At 32.1% G+C, this 20,279-nt stretch overlaps 2 protein-coding genes across 5 annotated transcripts; both read right to left on the reverse strand.

Annotated features, from left to right (window-relative positions):
- Positions 1 to 7,806: 7,806 nt before the first annotated feature.
- On the reverse strand, positions 7,807 to 9,047 carry PSBW (photosystem II reaction center W). Its single transcript, XM_039044299.2, has 2 exons — positions 8,882 to 9,047; positions 7,807 to 8,300 (listed from the first exon to the last, which is right to left on the reverse strand). Exons 1-2 carry the CDS (start codon positions 8,976 to 8,978, stop codon positions 7,984 to 7,986), a joined length of 414 nt encoding a protein of 137 aa, XP_038900227.2. The 5' UTR covers positions 8,979 to 9,047; the 3' UTR covers positions 7,807 to 7,983.
- A 3,329-nt stretch (positions 9,048 to 12,376) lies between these two features.
- Positions 12,377 to 19,813, reverse strand: HINT3 (histidine triad nucleotide-binding 3). Of its 4 annotated transcripts, none has more exons than XM_090317780.1 (8): positions 19,380 to 19,813; positions 17,337 to 17,576; positions 16,851 to 16,906; positions 15,933 to 15,990; positions 15,413 to 15,479; positions 13,136 to 13,191; positions 12,739 to 12,792; positions 12,377 to 12,651 (listed from the first exon to the last, which is right to left on the reverse strand). In XM_090317780.1, exons 2-8 carry the CDS (start codon positions 17,541 to 17,543, stop codon positions 12,523 to 12,525), a joined length of 627 nt encoding a protein of 208 aa, XP_090173906.1. In that variant the 5' UTR covers positions 17,544 to 17,576; positions 19,380 to 19,813; the 3' UTR covers positions 12,377 to 12,522. The 4 variants fall into 4 exon arrangements, with proteins under 4 accessions (XP_090173906.1, XP_038896800.1, XP_038896801.1 ...); XM_039040872.2 differs by having other exon boundaries at positions 17,337 to 17,599; positions 19,380 to 19,786; XM_039040873.2 differs by having other exon boundaries at positions 13,129 to 13,191; positions 17,337 to 17,599; positions 19,380 to 19,769.
- Between the last annotated feature and the right edge of the window lie 466 nt (positions 19,814 to 20,279).

The following is a 20,279-nucleotide window of genomic DNA, read 5'->3' on the forward strand; positions in this document are numbered from 1 at the left end:
TTCATTCCTTTTTCTCCATTGATCAATGCCTTAGGTCAAAACTTTGACCTTCTTGGGGGTATTTTGATCATTAATCTTCTAAAATTGCTTGTTCTCATCCAATTTCTCGATTTCCTACAATTAAACAATAAAATCATCAAAGATCACAAATTAACCATAAAACTAACTAAATTCTAAGCCCAGAAAACGCACTTTTTGGATGTGTTTCAGTCCACATCAGGGTTTCCTAGTTATCTTAGGTTAATTCTTGAGCTAAATGAGCTAGGGAATGCATTTAGCATGCCCCATTCCTCAAATGAGGAGGTTTGACCTTGGCCTCATATTTGGTCGAGGTTTGACCTTGGCCTCATATTTGGTCGAGGTTGAGGCCGAGGAGGTCATTTGGGCTTTTGGCCCAAATTTTATTCTTCTCGAGGTCCAGATTGGGTCACACCACGCCCTATTCATCAAATGGAGAGGTGTTGGCCTTGGCCTGATCCTTGGCCGACGTTAAGGCTAAGTAGGTCAGTTTGGGTCTTGGCCCGACCTCCCTTCTTACCATGCTCAATAGCATAATAAGATAGTGTAATATTAACGTTTGATATCACTATAATTAGCCTTAAATTTTTATCAATTTGAACCCTAAATTTTTATAAACTCAATCTATAACATACATATCATTGATTTATAGTTATTTTCACTTGACTTGATTTAAAAATAGCTTAAAATCACATAAATAAAACTACTATTATTCCAAGCATTCATTAAAATCACAAGAAAAGCTATCACGTAATTATTTCTAAATAAGTAGAGAAAGGAAAACGAGAAAATGATTAGCAATTGCTATCTGATTAATTCCAACATTCGATAAAGTTTTATATATGACATGAAAGATGTTATCAACAATTTAGGAAGCAAGGGCTGGAGTTGTGAACTCCTAGAACTCACAATCAAAGAAGTTAATAAGCCATAAAATTAATGTTTTTAGTCATGGAGTCTATAAACTCCTTGAACCAAACTCCCGTTTAAAAAGACGAAGACTCTACATTTGATTCTCATGAAAGTTTAGTGATTGATTGATACAATTATTTTAATTTACAATTTAAGTGATACAATCTAAGTATTTAGGGGTATAATTTTTTTTGGGATAAATACCATTTTAGTTCCCATATTATGAAGTTTATCAAAATTTAGTCTATATATTTTCAATTGTCCAATTTTAGTTCTCATACTTTCTATAAATCTTAAATTTAGTCTCTCAAAAGTAATTTTTACCTAAATTGATTAAATGATTATAATAATTTTCATGAAAAAATTATATGCGAATATGTTTTCAAATTTTAGAGTAAAAATACTACATATAACAATATTGATTTCAATAAACCCATGATGGAAAAAAAAAAACAATAAAAACAATTTTAATTAGGATTCCTTTTTTTCCTTTCAAGTTTTGTAAGTATTGGAAAATGAAAGTGTCATTATAACAAATAGGACTTATAATAGCTTTTGAATATAATCTTTTAGAAAATAGGCTATGAAATATCACACAAAAAAGCAAAAAATTTTGAAAATGAAATTTTGAGGGGCGCCAAAAATTTTCGTGTGAAGCGCCATAAGCCTCACTCCATCAAAGCACAAAACCCTTTGTTTTTTTTTCTTTTCCCTTTTCACTTATTTCCTCCCCTCTACACACAAAAACCTAAACTCTTCTTTCTCTCAAATCCCTACCCATGTTTCGTTTGTTGTCGAGAGAAGAAAAGCGTGGAATTATTTTTTTTATTTGTAATACATGAGGAAATACACCATTGACAATGGTTGTTTCTACAGGGGAGTTTAAACCAATTTGTAAGGTTCCTGTTCCTAGGAGTCTTTGCTCTCAAGAGGGGTTATGACTTGTGCAGTTTCTCCAAAAAAGGAGCTTTTGTCTACCAAAGTAGTAAAAGTACTGTTGAGATATTTAGGCCTTAATTTATATATTATGCATATATTTAAGCTATAATTAGGTAATCGTCCTTTCTATAAATTCGCTATGTAAAACTCAAATTACTATACAAGAAGTATTCATTCAAATATTGTTTCCACATGGTATCAGAGCCCAAATCCTAGGGTTTTATACTTCTCAATCTACTGCTTTTGTCAGCTCTCTGCCTTCGTCGAACGGTCGTTGATGGAGGCAAATCCATCTCTGATCTACACTGCTCTGCCATACGCACAAATCCAAAGCTTCCTTGCCCTTTGTCCATCGCACGTGCTTTCGCTGTCAACCAAATTGTGCATTCTACTCAGATCTGAACGTTTATGTGTGCAACTTCGTTCTAGTGTTGGTGTTCGACCAGTCAAACTCGATCCAGTCCAGAACGTCAACTAGTTTCTCTCTTCTCACCTTCAGTTGAAATAGTGTGGAACAAGAGAGAAGAAAAGGAAATTGTTATCAAAAGAATAAGAAAGCGATAATTCAAAATGTTCTAAAAGATGTTTTAAACTGAAATTTGAGCATTTGTATGTTATTACCCACTTTAAAAGTCTCTCCTATTCGAAACGGTGTAGAACACCTTATCCGTAACCACATTCGTTGTCAATCTTGTGATGACTTCCTTTCTCACACTATCATCCACTAGAATATTGGACCAAGTTTAAGAGTAGGAAATCACAAGAAATATTATCAACAAATTCTAGACTTTTACACCAAAAAAAAGGGCATTGAAAATGGATGAATAAATCAAGGACATCTCTAAGGGATCTTTCTTTTCCATTGAAAATCCTAGAATTCTTTCAAAAAAAATTGTTTTGTTAATGTTGTCCCATAAGAGCCCTTTCGTTACCTTAAAAAATTATGATTTGAAAATTAACAAAGGAAGAGTATAATTACTAAGCATAGGTTGAATTCATAGGCATGATTGATGCACATTTTAAAATAGATTGTCTATTAGGAAATATTTCAAATCCATGCGTTAATTAACATTCATGTAATTTGAATACAAATATCTCGTTCAAATCAACCTCAACAGACTTATTTTTTAAAAAATAGGAAGAGAGCGTGTGAAGATGATCCTGAAATAAAATAACATAACTCTCAGAAGTATATATTGAGAAACACATCTAGATATAAAGTAGTACATATTTGAAAATATAAGACGTAGTACATATTTGAAAATATAAGACGTACGTAAATCTCAAGGACATAATTTGTGTTTGGAGTATTGACTATTTTAGTCTGAGTTATAATAGTCTATGTTTGTGTTTGAAGAGCAAATTATTTTAGTGTGTGCTACAAAATTAGGAGAGGATGGTTACAAAACAGTAAACATGGTAGACAATGTGGGTTCTCAAGTAGTTTTTTTTCCTTCTTTCTTTTGAGATAAGGTTTTCCTTGAAAGTTGATATATGAGTTATAATAATTGAAAATTGTAACTATTACAATGGGAGGTCCAAACATTATATTGAGTGAGCCTAATAGTCCACTCCACCCAAGACAAAGTTGAGGACTCAAACATCTCCTTAGTCTCTCACTCCTGAGATAATAGTCTAAAGTCATAGCGATCTTGAGGTTTTTTATCATCACACAAATTTCAAGTGTTGAATCTTTTTTTTTTTTATTGTGTTAGATATATGTTTGTGAAGGCTTGTTGATAAAACTGTCTTGTCTTATTGTGGGGTTCAAATGTTTTGAGGCTACCTAAAGATGTTAAATATCTCGTAGGCTTGTTAGACTGCCAAATTTATAAGGTTAAGTAGTGGTGATGAGAGGGTAGGTCTAATAGTTTTTCTCAAATAAATGAAACAACTTTAAATGAAGTAGCAAGTTGGTGAAACTGTGAAAGTAAGACTAGTCATAACTCCCAATATGTTACATATTGGGGTTTAAGCTATTATTCAAGGATGCCTCAATAGAGCTCAAATTAGAAGCAACTACTTTAGCGCAAAAAGTTTTAATTATTTAGGCTCCATTTGGTTATTTGTTTTTTGTTTTTGAAAATTAAGTATATAGGCACTATTTCCACTTTTTAATTTCTCCATTTGTTATCTACATTTTATCAACGGTTTAAAAAATTAAGATAAATTTTGAAAACTATAAAAAGTATGTTTTAAGAACTTAAATATTTGTTTTTGGAATTTGGTTAAGAATTGAACCATTGTACTGAATAAAGATGTAAAATATTATTAAAAGAAATATGGAAGAAATAGATTTAATTTTCAAAAATTAAAAACAAAAAATGAAATGATTTACAAACGGAACCTTTTAACTATCACACAAGCAAAAGATACAAGGAGAAGGCGCAGGCACAAAACACCTAGAACGAGCAGCTTGTTCCCCTGAGCAACAAAGGTCACAAGGGTCCTGTTTCCATATTCCTTTGACAAACTTGACATATATAGTATAGATTTGTGTGCGTACATAATGCTCATTGGGTAAACATTGTGGTCATGTCTTGGTGTGCTTTATTGAAATGGTTGGTAAATATAATGGTTAAGCACTTCTAGTACTAAAACAAGGTTCGTATGAATATGTAAGGGTGAAAAGTTTGAATCTCTAAATTTTTGGTTAAAAGTATATAATTTATGCTCGTTGAACTATGTCTATGTTGGCTAGTCTCTTCTTTTATGATTGCCCTCATCTCCTCCCTCTTTTTCCTCTTTTTGTTGGTATAGAATCAACAATAATTAATGTGATTGAAATCTTTATTTTTGGAGCAATAACTAGAACATATTGAAGTCATATTTGAAAGTCATTATAAAACCCGAATCCTATTTTTCCTACATAGGTATATTCACTAATATGTTGAGTATGTTAAGCATGAGTTAATGTTATGTTTGTAAGAAAGGGCATGAAGATGATTAAGGAAGAAAGGAAGAAAGTTCTATGTGTTGAATTATATGGCTCTCGGGTGGTAATTCAAAAGGCAATGGATGAAGAAAAAATGGCTAAGTATGGAAGGTAAGAATGGTCGTGCATTGGAAATTTTGAGGCATTGGTGCATGGAGCTTGGGGTGTGCAGCAGCCAAGGCTTGTAGAGGTTATTTGGAGTTGTGATGGATGTGAGACCATGCCATGAAGATGAGTGTGCCCGTGAGGTTGCCATGCGATAGCATAGGCAATGCGTTGATCAAGCCCATGCGAGGTTAGTTGAGTAATGATGTGCAAGGCAAGCGCGATAGATAATGGGCATGATAAGGCATCGGCTAAGCATGAGTTGCGAGCAAGGAAGGCCTTAGGCCAGGCGTTGGGCGCAAGGCATGCCTCGGTCGAGAGTGGCATATAACCAAAAGAGGTGTGCGATGGCAAGGGATGGTGAACTCCTTGAGAAATTTAGCTCATGATAGATGACAAAATAAATATTTTTATTAAATCTAGAATCATTGTATAATGTAGTTTGATTGATGAGAAGATGAAAAAATAAAATAATTACAAAAACTAAATGAAAAATAAAGCTATAAAATAACAACTCTAAAGAACTTGGGAAGGTTCTCAAACTTCAAGTCTTTCCCTAGGATGATTTTCCCTTTTCCTAGGTGAATCATTCCTCAACACACAATTCTGTGGGAAGAGATATCCTAGAGTTGCTACGCCTTAGAGGAACTTTCGTTCTTAAGGCTGCTGACTTGAAATACTAAGAAGGAACCTAAGGGACTACTGTAAAGGATGGCAGAATTGGTGAAGAAGAAGATGAGGGAGGGGGATGGCTATGGTGAGTTACATCCTTGAGGGGAAGGGTTTCCAATACTTTTATAGGCATAAAAATGATTGGGGAAGGTCGGATTTCAAACTCTAAATGATTTTTAGGCGAAATCGGAGCTAAATAACTAATTAAATCGTGAGGATTGAACTGCCTTTAACTAGTTCAATTTCTGGAATTTGAGGACCCACTAATACAGGCTCATCACTTCTATTGTGGGCGCATTAGATGTAAATTGTGTAGAAACAACCTCAAAACCTACCAAAATTCAACAAATTAGCTCCAAATCAACAAATAACAATGTTTAAGCATAATTACCTTCCAAAAAACTTAGTTTAACAAAATATGACTAAATTTTGAGGAAAACTCATGCACAAATCAATTTTTTCATAGTAAAAATACCCAAATAGAAACTCAAATTCATGCATTTTATGACATGAATCATTGTTTTGTAGAAGTTGTGTAAAGTTATTACTTAGTTGGAGTTTTGTAAAGTTGTTACTTAATATGAGTTGTGTATAGTTCTTAAGTTCGCTTCATTGTGCATAGTTGTTGGGTTTGCAGAAGTTGTGTCAAGTTGTTGCTTTTTTGAAGTTTTGTGAAGTTGTTGCTTTTGCAGAAGTCGTGTATAATTCTTGGGTTTGCAGGAGTTGTGCCATGTTGTTATTTTGCTGAAGTTGTGTGAAGTTGTTGCTTTTGTAGGAGTTATGTATAATTCTTGGGTTTGCAAAAGTTGTATAAAGTTGTTGAATTGTAGGAGTAGTTGGAAGTCATTGCTTTATAGAGTTGTGTAGTATATGTTAATTTGCAAGAGTTGTGTAACTGTCGGTTTGTAGTTGTGCTTCAAACTTTATGCAAGTGATTTGATATATTTTTTTATTTGTGTATGAAATACAAGTTGGATACCATGAGTTACATATTGAGGTGAATGCAAATTTTAGATTAAGAGCTTGTTTTGAGTCGATTACAGGTTCCATATGAAGAGTCCCAATGACTCGGTTCTTCTTCAGGAAAAAAAATGGTATTGTTGATGGATAAAAAAGGTCAACATAAGTGTATAGTTAACGCTTAAGAATCGTCAATAAAACATATATTGAAAGACAATAGAGTAGTTTTCTTGACATGCAAAAAAAGTCAATAAAAAAGGGTTTTCTTGACGCTTTTATAAAATAGTTGAACAAAAATGTCAATATTACCATATTTTGACATTCGAAAAGTATCAACAAAAGGATTTTCATTGACAATTTTTTTTGTGTAGTTGATAGGTAAAAAAACGTCGACGCTGACGACAGCCATGCACCACCTGTGTCCGCGTTCCCGAAGGCACCCCTCTCTTTCAAGAGGATTCGCGGCATTCCATAAAGGATATAATTGACAACTCTAAGCTCCAGATTATCCCTTTATTGATGGCCAAAAATGTCAACAAAGGATTTTTGTTGATGTTTTTTGCCCGTCAACAAAAATAGTTTTTTTAAAGTTCAAGCTTTCTTGATATGGGCTTACTTGGCCTTTTTCGGCTATCAACATATATATTTTTTGACATTTTTTTTTCCATCAACAAACGTCAAATTTGTAGTAGTGTTGATTCTCTTACTAACTTAGGCATCGAACCTCTTTTTCTTTGTTTTACAGGTCATTTCTTCTCCAAATTACAAATTCATCGTTACTGTCATGTGGAGGTCAAGTGCTTTTTTTCTTGGCCAGAATTTGGCATCAACATGTAACTTTATCTCTTAGACTCGTTTTCATTAGATTCATTGTTATGTTCACATCCTTTTCTTACTCATACATTTTCCTATAAGGTGAAATTTTAATTCATGATGTCTTGTCATTTTTCTTGTATGTGTATCCTTTTATAGTACACCATTCATATATATCAAATGATAGGACGAAATATACATCCAAGCACACTTTGTTATTTGCTAATGTTCCATTTGGTAATAATTTCATTTTATATTTTTTGAATTGATGCTTGTTTTCTTTCAATTCTCTTAAAATAGTTTTTTACTTTTAAACATATGAAACTCTTAGTTAAAATTTAAAAACAAAAACAAGTTCTTAAAAACTATCTCTTTTAATTTTTTTTAGTTTTCAAAACTTGTTTGGTTTTTTTATATAGTAAGCCTAAGTTACAAAACAATGCGAAAAATACTGGAGGAATGAAACTTAATAGCTATGAACCACATTTACTTCTTTCTACATTGATACCCCAACAAAAGGCTTGGATGATATGAATTCAAAAGCTTCCACAATTCAAGCCAAAGGCAAAATATCCACAACAATAACAAAAGTAGCAATAATAATAGCAAGTAAGATGGGAAAGTTTGGCTTAAAGAGATAAGCCAGATTCTTCATCCTCTTCGAGAGTAGAAGTGTAAACAATGTAGAATGCCCAAATGAGACCAAAAACCCCCAAGAGAATCCAACCAAGAAGATTGTTGCTCAAACCAAATGGAAGGCCAGTCCCTTCAGTGCTCAGTCTCTCATCCACCAAAGCCATGGCTGGGCTCGACATTGTCGCAGCACACGCCGCAGCTATCAACGATGCCCCCATCCCCAAGTTGCTTGACTTGTTTTCTACTTCTCCATTTCCCTTTCCTTCCATTGAACACCTCACTCCTCCCTTCTTTCCCAAGGCAGGCAACCCTACATCAAAGTGGTGACAATAGAAACTATATGTTCAAATATACTCAAGGGTATTTGTGGAAAAAAAATGAATCCGTTTAGTTGTGGAACCCGAGGTGTAAAGAGTTAACAAGTTGTCATTCAGTCTATAATGAATTTATGAAGTCGAGTTACTTTAGCTAGTACTTTTTGTGCTCAACATGTTCTTAGTACTTATCTTTTAACTTTTTTAAATGTTGATTTAAACCATTTAAGTTGAATTGTTGTTTAAAAATTTGATCCAAGAGGATCTATGCATTAAAAAAATAACCAATTAGGTAAACGAAAATCATCAAAAGATTATCAATTCATTTTATTCGTCAAGTCAATTTCTAATATCACCGTCTAATTATTTAAAATTTTAAAATATAAAGACTAAATTGTTTTTAAAGTTGAGCATGATATTTATAGAAACGAATTGTTAGAAGTAAAAACCAAACCGAGGCTCACATCAACCCAACCTTGATTAGTTTTGGAATTATAATAAGAGTATAAAAGATTAAGCCAATTAGAAACACAAGATCTAAATAGAGAAAAAAGAAAGTAGCAACAAAGGAACTCACCAAGAAGGAATGGGGCAGGTGAAGCCGCCGGCAGCGGGCGGTTCTGCACCAGAGAAGTGCGCGCGGTGGCGACGGCGGCGGAGGTGACGGCGGCCATTTGATTTATTTGCTCTTGGAAAATAGAAGAAGAAGAAGTTGGGAAAAAAATTGCAATTTGGAAAGTGGAGATCAAAGGAGTTTGTAAAGATTAATATTATTTGTTGGGTTTTGAGTGGCACCACACAATAGCTAGATAAAGGGCCAACCATTTCCTTGATATCCTCTATCTACTTTTAACCAATTGAGTTTGTACACGTGTCCAATCATCCTTTTTTAGCCAATAGCTTACTCCTACGTGGACTTCCCAAATGTCCAAAATGAGATTTTCCTAAAACCTTCACTCTCATGTTTTCTTTCATATCATACAAAGATGCTTTCAACTTTTATGTGTAATTTGCACTTAAAAAATACGAATAATATTTGTGATAAATTTAAGTATAACTCGACTAGTTAAGATGATAGTAATAAATAATAAATTTAAATTATACCTTTTTTTTTAATCTCATTAGAACTTATTTTTTAGACTAAAGGGACAGTTGTAAATATAGACATTAAACCCAAAGTATTAACGGATATAACTTAATGTAAAACAAAAATTGCAAATATGGTCAAATTTAAATATTCTATCAGAGATAAACCATATTATTAGTAAGAGTCTATCAGTAATAGACCATATCAGTGGTAAGAGTCTATGATAGACTTAGGAGTCTATCGCTTATAGACTTGACTATATATGTAATTTTTTTAAAATAATCTTATACACTTGATTATTATTCATAAAAATGCTACCAATTGCAATTACCCTTTTTATAATGTGTATATTAAAATGAAGAGATCTTTTTTTTTTTTATGTTAGTCTACATTAATTAGAATTGGGTATTTAGATGAAAAAAATCTAGGTTAAAATATCATTTTGGTCCATATATATTGAAGATTGTTTTGTTTTAGTCATTGTATTTTCTATTGTCCAATTTTAGTCCTTATACTTTCAATAAATCTTAAATTTAGTTCCTAATGTTAGTTTATTATTTTTATTTTTTAAAAAAAATGTTATCTCTAGGATTTTTGTTATAAATTTTGAAAACATATTCAGATACTTTATTTTCTTGCATGAAAATTACTATTATTATTTAATTAATTTTGATTAAAAAAATTGAAAGATTAAATTTAATATATACTGAAAGAATGAAGACTAAAATTGGATAATTGAAAGTATATAAACAAAAATTGGATAAACTTATAGAGACCAAAATGATATTTTAACCAATATATATTTAATCTATTATTATTATATGTATATATGTTTGGTATATATAATGGACCTAGAAACTTCTAAAAATTTCTAGAAATCTTAATGGGAGGAAGTTTGATATGCAATTAATTCAACTTACACTAATAATTTAAAACCAGCTGAATTGAAATTCAATAATTTTCATAATTCTACAATTTGTAAGTTAAGTCAAGAAGGTCAAGGTGTAGCTTAATTAGTAAAAAGATTATTCCTACTAGAATGAAAATAAAATATCTATTTAATTTTCTGAAAATGTAATCCCACCATTTCACTCTTTAACTTGTTAGGATTAATATTATGTTTGCTTTCTTTTTTTTTTTTTTTTTTTTTTTGCCATACATTTGAAGTTAAAAGTTAAAAAGAAAAACACAGCCAACAATTTTTCTAAGAGAAATATGGGGATATAGATTGAACAAGATGTCATGATAGATAAATATGTCAATTAGTCGATTAATGTTTAGGTGTGCTCACTTTGACAATGCGAAACAAACAAACATTAAAATTTTGTTTAATAACCATTTTATTTTTTATTTGTGATTTTTGAAAATCAAGCCTGCAACTATTACTTCAAACTATGATTTTTTTTTTTCACTAAATTATATAACATAACCCTAAACTTTGTACTTTGTGTCAACCCTTAAACTTTCCAAAAATTCAAAATTTTCCTTACTTCCAAAATGAATTTAAAAAATATTTTTATTGTTAGTTTTGGATGGAAATGTTAGATTTTTGTGTCAAAAATACCCTTAAACTTTCTAAAGTTTCAAAAATACCCTTGAATTTTAAAAAAGTTTAAAAATACCCTTAATGTTATATGAACACAAATCATTATATTGACTTACTTTATATTTTCCATCTTGTTTCTCCCTGGTCTCCCTTCTTTGATACCCTCTTACTCCATGTTTTTGTTAACTATTTGACATTTGTTTACCTAAAATAAATAAATAAATAAAATTGTACACTTCAATGATGGTATAAAAACTATAATAAAAAGAAAGAGAATAAATGAAGCACCAAGGGATTTTAAATATTCTAACAAAATTATATGTGAATAGTTGAGTGTGTGTCAATAGTCAAATACATTTTTATATTTGATTATTCATCGTTTTGGTATGTTTTAAGGGTGAGATTTTGATTTTAATTTGGTTGCTGAGAGAATTGGTGTAAACTAATAATCAAATAATTAAGAAAAAAAACAAGAATATCTATATGATAAAAAAAAAATGAATATCTATATAATTTGTTTTAAAATTGAATCTTTTCGAACTTAATAATACTAAAAACCAATCCAATCGACCACTATAAAGTATGAGTATTTTTTAATTTTTTTAATTAAAAATTTAAAGTTAAATTTGTTATGAGGTATTAACCATTAAAGGCATTTTTTTAATTTTTTTAATTTAGAAATATTTTTTAAACTTTTGAAAGTTCATGGATATTTTTAAAACAAAACTTTAATGGTCATCTAAAACTAGAGCAGGAGTATTTTTTAATTCTTTGAAAGTTTAAAAGTCATTTTTTAAACTTTTAAAAATTCAATAATATTTTTTAACACAAAATACAAAGTTGAATAATATTTTCTATAATTTAACCTTTTTAGTATTAAGTTTCTAAAATTTTACTTGAAATCTAATCAAGTTTTCAAACACTTACTTTTAGTCTTTAGAATTTATTAAGAATTCAAATCTTTCTTCAACATTACAACCATGGTAAAGAAATTGCAGAAAAACAAACATATAAATTAAAAACAGAAAACTAAAAACGAAAGGATATCAAACAAGTCCTAATTTTCTTATTTGCTTTCGATATTATTCCCATCAAAGTTGGCAACATTTCCATCCACAAAAGTAGGTTATCTTCTCACTAGACTAAAGCATGAAGCATACATGAACAAAAACAATCTAAATCCATATTAGATTAATTAAACATAGTTTCAGATAGTTTCAATATGAAGTAAAACATAACTGTATCAAATATGAGTAGGAACTAGTTTTGTTAAATGACAAACATTTCACTTGAATGTATAAACTGAAATTACATTACATCATCAAATCTAGGAAGTGAAAATAATAAAATTTCTCCCAACCAATGGGATTCTATCATTCTCTCTTCTTTTTCTCATAAACTTTGCACCACACCCAACAAGTAAACTTTACAACCAGATCAACAAGCAAACCTTTCTTTTTCCTGCCTTATTGTTTGTTAAGTATCCAATTGTATGGTGCTTAAAAAGAATTAACTGTAATTCACATACATGAATATGGTACAAAATAATACAAGCTAAAATTGCAGCAGCAGCCTAATTACATTACTAATTTTCAGTGAGATTTGATTCTTGAACCTTACTATCATTCTCTTTGGTGCTGTGTAAAATTTCTTGTATACTTTTTGCAAGCCTTGATGCCTCCTCATCAAATTTTAGCGTTCTTCTCTCCAAACTCTGCATAACCTCAATGTTTATAGTCTGTGTTCGAGACGATGATTCAGTTGTACATCATACAAGATCAACCAGTATAGTAAAACATACCTCAGATGCCCATAAGCAATCCCTCGCCTTGCGTGGAATTATGTGAATGTGAGTCTGAAAATTTCAAGCTTACACAAAGATTAGCAAAGGTTTGCTCTTATAATATGAAACTTAAAAGCCAGTCTGCATAACCACGAGTTGGACTAGAGTAGCGACGACTATATATAAGTCCTACGAGTTTGTTAATTGCCAAATATTATAAAATCACACGCTTGTTTTCTAAAATAGCACGGATCCTTTGGTGTAGGAAAAAATAAAAAGATTAAAAGGCTAGTCAAATTTAGATTAAATGCACGACAGCACAAGTTTATGATCTTTTACTGATGCATTATTACTGAAACCTATGTTGTTCCACAAGGGGAATGAAAAAGAGTAGGAAAGATCTATTACAGCTTACATGGAATATAACTTGACCAGCGGCCACACCATTGTTAACTAATAAGTTGAATGAATCTGCACGAGGTAAGTTTCTCTTCATGTCAGTTAAACTACTACATTTTTTTGGTTTTATGGATAAGAAACCGAATAATTGAGGAAAAGTGAAAAAAATACAAAGACATACTTGAAGCAAAAAATATCCACCAAAGATTGAAAATTGTAAAAAATAGATAAAACTAGACACCAACGTCAATTCTGATTACATATTCCTTCTTCAGATTCATGGTATGATGTCAGTTTCAGAACTCTAAAAAGCATCACCAGCACCACAGTGCAACATAAAAGTAGAAATAGACAAGGATATCCATTCTAAATGAAGGGTCCTGCGCTAGAAATAGAAGGCTGAGAAAGGAGGTAACTTGCATTTAATAGGAAATCTAGAGAGCTATACTGTTTTTTCATCAGATGGCTTCCAAACAACGTTGAGGCACTTGTATAACAGTTGGTGAAATCAACTTTACATGAAGATGGGGCTTTTAATATAATAGAGAACAAAGAAAATACTCTTGATCAGCTTTCAAGAAAAATGCCTTCTTTGGTTGAGTTGTTTTGTTGCATTCTTTGTTGGAGGGCCGCTCGGATCATATTCTCTGGAAATCTGACGTCGCTCAGGCTGTTTGGAGTTACCTTTTTTTAGGGGTTTGGCTTTCAGTCTGCCCGTCATAGGGACTAGAGGCAAATAATTGAGGGGTTCCTCATCCATCTACCATTTTGAGAGGAGAAGATTTTTATGGCACACCGGCATTTGTGATTTGTTGTGGGGGTTTGGCTTTAGGTCTTATTTTAAGGCATGTTTGGGAGTGTTCCTAAAATGGCTAAAATCACTTTTGTCATTTTTAAAATCATTCGGAGGATGTTTTTAATGATAATGATTCAAAATCAATTTAAATAGTATAAAGAATGCAACTAGAAGTGTAAAATTAAATATTGAATTAATTTTGAGTTGTTAAAGATATGTTTTAGAATGATTTTATATATAATAAAAGTGATTCAAACAATTTTAAAATCACTCACAAAATGCACTTATTCAATTGGACTCCCTTTCTTTTGTGGGAATCTCCTTTTTACAGACTTGGTTTTTTTTCTTTTTAATGTGCTTCTATTCTTTCATTTTGATGCCCTAAAAAGCACTTTCATGTGTTTTTAGGTTTTGCTAAAAAAGTTAGACCACGTTTTATATAATAAAATAGCATGAATATTTTGAAAAACTTCTCATCGATCCAAAGTCATCACAAACTCATCCAAAGCATCATTTATTGATTGTATTATCCACCAACTACTACAGACATTTTAGCATCATTAGTTCCACATAAAAGTGACTCAGTCTAAAGAATCGCATGAAGCACTTTGTATCAAGGCAGTTCGTTCGAGACCTGATAGGTCACCCGTCACCGTCACGAAAGTCATCATCAGAGGGGGTGGGGGAGGGGTACATCTGTTAAGTAGTTAGAATCTGTCTAAATATGCTTGAGCAAGTGGGTGACTCCAAAAAGTATTGAGGTTCTTTGGTGGTGAGAAGGTAGTCTAATAGCAGTTGATAATCAGGAGAGAGGCAGGGGTCTCTCAAATTATTCCTTGGAGTATATAACTTTTTTTATAGGAATATATATATTACTTGGAATATATATTTCAATTTTTAAGTAAATAAAGGGGAATATTATCCTTAGGCAAGGAAAATTCCCTCCAGTTTGGTAGGTATTTTTACGTGATTTAAAATCTAAATGCAATACTTTATTCCTATACATTTAATAAGAGTTCAAATGATTGGCTAAAACCACCCTTTCACATGGTAGTCATGCAACTACGTTAAAAGAACCATTCTTAAACAAAATTGAGGGCAAGCTTGAAAATAAAGGGTGTGGTTCTAATAGGAACTAAAACAGATTGAAAATAGTGGGTGTGGTTCTAATAGGAACTAAAACAAAACCAAACTATATTGAAATATAAACAATCAAGATCATTCTCAAGCCTTAATTCACCTAACAAACTAATTTTGAACTTCTCCTTTCCTCACTCCCTCTATTTGTAACCAAATACCCTAAAAACACCTAACTAACTACTAATGGACGCTTAATAACATTCCTATCAAGTTCATCTTTTATTCCCCCCTAATCAGCAAGATTAACCACATGTATTTCAAACATGCATGAATTGCCATCATATGAAAGACAGAAAATTTGAGAAAATGGAGAGAAAACAGAATCAAACAATGATGCAAATAGATGTCAGTTCATACCACTACCAGTAGACTTCATGATTGCATTGCTAATGATGGGAACTTTAGAACACATTGCAGCTATCACCTGTTAGGTAAGTAAATAGAAGATAGAGAAAATAAATACATATGACATAGAAAAATTGACAGAAACAAATGAGGGAAAATAAAGGCATGTGAGGCCACAAAAATCTTAGGAGAAAGCAAAGCTTACAACATAACATCTATAATGTGGGAAAATTGTGGAGGAAGATGATGATAATCTAGGAAATACTTCAAGCAAGTCAACTCAACAGACAACCATGCCACATTTTAATTATGTATTCAAGGTGTATCTTGCCCCAACATGTATTTCCATTAGGAAACATTGAAGAAAATTAATAAAATTATTATAATAAGAGGTGATCTTTGGTGTTTATTGAAGGCTTGCCTCATCAGTTATCAAACAAAAACACAGATTTCATGGAAATATATAATAATTTGCCTTACCAGTTTTTTACAATTACTATAGAACAGAAAGAATCGGTGGATGATTACTTACAGAAGGAGGTGTAGCTTCCAAAGAAGAATAATGAGATTTTGGTATAATTAGAGAGTGCCTGGATGAAATATAAACAATGAAGGAACAGAAAAGAAAAAATAGAGCCTTCAATGGGTAAAGCAATCCAATTCAACATTAATTTTAGTTAGACTAGGAAGCATCAACTTATATTTAATGGGCCAATTATATAATGGAGTATCTGTTAAATTGAAGATAGACTTGGATGGTTTCAAGTGGAGCTTAATTCAAAGTAGTTTGCACGATTAGGTAAACAATTTTAAAGTATCCTAAAATCGAAATTGATAAGACATATACCTCCTTAAATTGATAAAAAAAAAAATAAAAGGGGTAAAGTAAATGCAAGGATGTTATCTAGTAGTCATGCCAATAACATATCATCGAGTTAAAATGAATGATTACACAAGGTAGAAGTGGAAACATAACTGTCAAGTCAGAATGTATGTTAGGAACTAGGGTATATATTATTTAGTGAGTTGGGGATTCGAACCTTTAACCTTTTAATCAAGAGTACATGCTTAAACCAGCTGGCCTATGCTCAAATTGGCAGGTATATATTCTTTAGTTAAACTGACTTATACTCAAAGAGATACAAAGGAGCTCTCTAAATCTCCCTCAGCAATCTACCCTGTGATAAATACGTTGGGGTGTGCCAAAAAGTTGAAATTTTTTAATATGATCAAATAAATCAAGTCATTGAGATACCAATGTAACTTATCAGCACTAAAATTATTTTCTCTCGTGCACTGCACCACATACTCGAGATATTGTTAATGAAAAAGGTCATTCAAGCTAACTCATATACAATGGTATCACGCAAATACATCATCACAAAAAATAAGCTTAAGCTATCCAATGTAACAATCGATTTAAATATGTATTAGATGAATGATACCTTACCCATTACTCAGTGGTCTAGTGTCTAATATACAAAGGCAACTATCATCTTCATAGAGCTGCAAAAGTTAACATAATTTAGGTGCAAGAAAATGAAGAATAAAACTAGCTACTAATTCCTCATTATTGTCAACTGAATTTAACAGGATTTTTTTTAATCAAACATGAGAAAGGAATCTGGATTTCTCTAATTGACTTAGGAGATTGCCTAATGTAGCTAGGAGAATTGAATCCTTTTTCTTTTGAAATGTTGGTAATTAGCTCTTCAATATTAGAGGCTTTAGTTTACAAAGTACAAAAATAAGCTACAAGCTGTTTATAGTACTAGAAAACATAACTTGTACAATAAACTTCACTCAACTATAAGTACGTCATAAGAGGTGAATATATTGCATTAAAGGAGCTTTGGTCGCTTCAAATATCCCCTATATATCTCATAAAGGAAACAGTAAACAGCAGCATGAAAAGTTTAAATGGATAAACCAGTACCTTAAAAGCAGGTGCCTCGCCTCGTATAATCCTGCAGAAAACACAATCATCTTGCAGACTCCCCTTTTGGGAATCATAAATTAGATGCTTACTCTTGGATCCAGAATCACAGCTCGAAGAGGAAAGATTTAAGAGAGGAGCTGGGCTACGACCCAAGTTAATTGGGCAGAGATGCGAATAGAGAATAGCAAGCCTCCGGGCTTCCATGGACCAGTTGAAGCAGAAATTATTGCAGTCAAACTGTGAATCGCCATAAGTATATACTGTAACACATGTAGAGAATTTGATATAACAAACAGAGCCACTTTGCTATGAGCTTAGAAATCTAGAGGAAAAAAAAAGGACAACTATGAGCTGCGGATATTATGACTCAAAAGAAATGAACCGTCCCTAAGAGTTTGACGGCCAGGACTAAGTTTCCTTCAGTTGTAATCAGCTTATGTTTTAAGTATATTCCTCCAAAAACAAACGGTCCTCAATCAGATCAAAACATGTCCTATTTATTCATCCAATCACCACCTATATTATCATAAATACATTGCTATTAGTAATGCCACTTCCGACTCTTACACCCTTTACCTCTTCCTTACATCAGAGGATGTGAAACTTAAAAGGTGAGCCTTGGTATTACAATTACCCCACTGAAACTCACAACTTGTCCTCAAGGTGGAGATCAGGAAACTGTCGGTGGCTAACATCAAAAAGTTCCCATCTACAGCTAAGTATAGACCTCCAAATTTTGATCTAAGGTAGCCAGACTCTTCCGCATTTAGACACAATACATTTCTGCAGCCAAGTACAACCAATGGAAATCGAGGATAACAGCTAAAACTCAAAGTTGAAACCCATACGCTTCAATACGTAGCACTAGCATTGGTTCCCAAAGGCTTTTTGGTCTATTCAAAACTTTTCTCAAACCAAATAAAGTTTCTGCTCTCCAACCAACAAAACAATAGTCGTCAGCATCCTCTCAGACTCATACACCCATTTGTGGGTGCCGTTCTGCTGCGTTGATACCAAATAATTTGAGACAATAATGTCTCAGACAAAGATAAAACTACAAGTCTTGTGCTACCACAACAGTTAATGGTCACAAGTGTATTTGCTTATTAGTCACCCATAGGCTTGAAACCAGAAATAAGCAAACCAAATTGGCCAGGTCCATCAACTTAAACAAGATGTACACTGTTCAGTCTCTCTATCTTTGTTCTCATATTTATTTTCTGTAAGTTATAGGGACTAAAGTAGGTCTTTCTTTTTTTTTTTTTTTTTTTTTTAATTTTCTTATGAACTCTTCAGGATTTGAAGAAATAAGATCCTTGGCTCCATAACACGAATTTTGGGACAAAAATACATTTTTTTACTGAGGATTTTTATGCACCCAATAGAGATTTGGATTCCTCCCTGAGTGCATTACAGAACTCCTGATTTCCTCTCAACATTAAAATCATTTTAGAAAGAGAAACATAAGTATCCCTTTTCAATTATTAGATGAAAATATTAAATTGGAGAGAACGGAATGGTGGATTAATAATTAAAAATGATAGTGCAAATGAACTGTACCAAGCTATGGATTAGATACTCAATAACCATGTTGCTGCCGTATTCAGAATACTTTGATCATTTGAAACAATATTTAACAAATTTAAATTCCTCAACCATATATTACCACACCCAATTTAAATTTACCAACCATATATCTTCTCTTCTTTAATCCTGAGTTTAAATCCTATATTCCCCCTTACTTTCAGTTTGTGTCTAATTTTGTATCTGTACTTCCAAAACACATTCCTTCTCCTCTGTTCTACTTTTCACTCACGAACTGAAGCCTTCCCTACCCTTACTTTCTGTCAAAAGTTTGACTATTCCGCCCACCCACCCCTTTTATCATAAAATAAGTCAAAACCCACATTTGTTTCATTTCAAAAGTTTGACTAAACCAAACAAACAATTCTACAATTATTGGCCAAAGTTACAAGTCATAAAAACAGAGTAGCTCATGATTGAATATCACTAAAATTAGCACAAGGGGTTGTCATTCACCTCTTGCTATCTTCCCCGATGGTGCACCAAATCTTTCAGCTCTGTCTTGCTCTCGATCCTGAATCAATTCCAGAACCCCATATCAATCAGCAATTTGTGCCAAGGCTGCAAAAAGACCCATGTCACCACTAAGTGTTTGGAACCCAGATAGGAAATTCAAAGGAAAGAGCTAAAAAACTAGTTGGGGGAAGAGAGGAGGCTAAGAAAGAGAAGAAGAGTGAGTTTTAGGCCTCAGTAGGGGGAAGAAATAGAGAAGGGAAAAAGTGGGGATGGTGATTGAGGGAGTTGCAGAATAGATGGTAATTGGTTTTTAGAAAGTTTTGTGTTTGTGGGTGAGATAGAAGAAGAGGAGATGATGAGATTCCCAAATGAATGGCTGCTCTATGTCTTAATTCACTTGTAAGATTGGTTTAGGCCTTTTGGGTTGGACTTCCTATCAATGGGCCTCACAATATTTTTTAGATGGGATTTTTACATTAGAACTATCTTTGACCATATGTTTTCATGAAGGTCCTTAAATTTGATTTTTTTTCCCCAAAAAAAAGTCTTTTAGTGTTATTTTTGGACAATTTTACCCTTTTTATATTTATTTATATTTTTTTTATATTTTTTTTATATTTTTTTCTATTTTTGAAGCTACTTTAATGATGGAGAGAGAAAATATATTTATTATAAAGAAATGAAATACATTTAATATAGTTTTTCTCATTTATCAATTGGAGAGAGAAAATGTATTTATTTTATTTTTTTCCTATTTTTCAATTTGGAAAAAAATATATTTAATGAAATTTTATTTTCTATTTACATTGGTTTTCACAAATTAATTTATTTGATTTTTTTTTATCGATTATGACGGATTCATGATTATTTTAGATATACCTTAGAACATTTGGTTAGGTA

This window comes from Benincasa hispida, chromosome 9 (assembly GCF_027475165.1).
Source record: "Benincasa hispida cultivar pf3 chromosome 9, pf3_genome.v1.1, whole genome shotgun sequence".
Taxonomy (NCBI): Eukaryota; Viridiplantae; Streptophyta; class Magnoliopsida; order Cucurbitales; family Cucurbitaceae; genus Benincasa; species Benincasa hispida.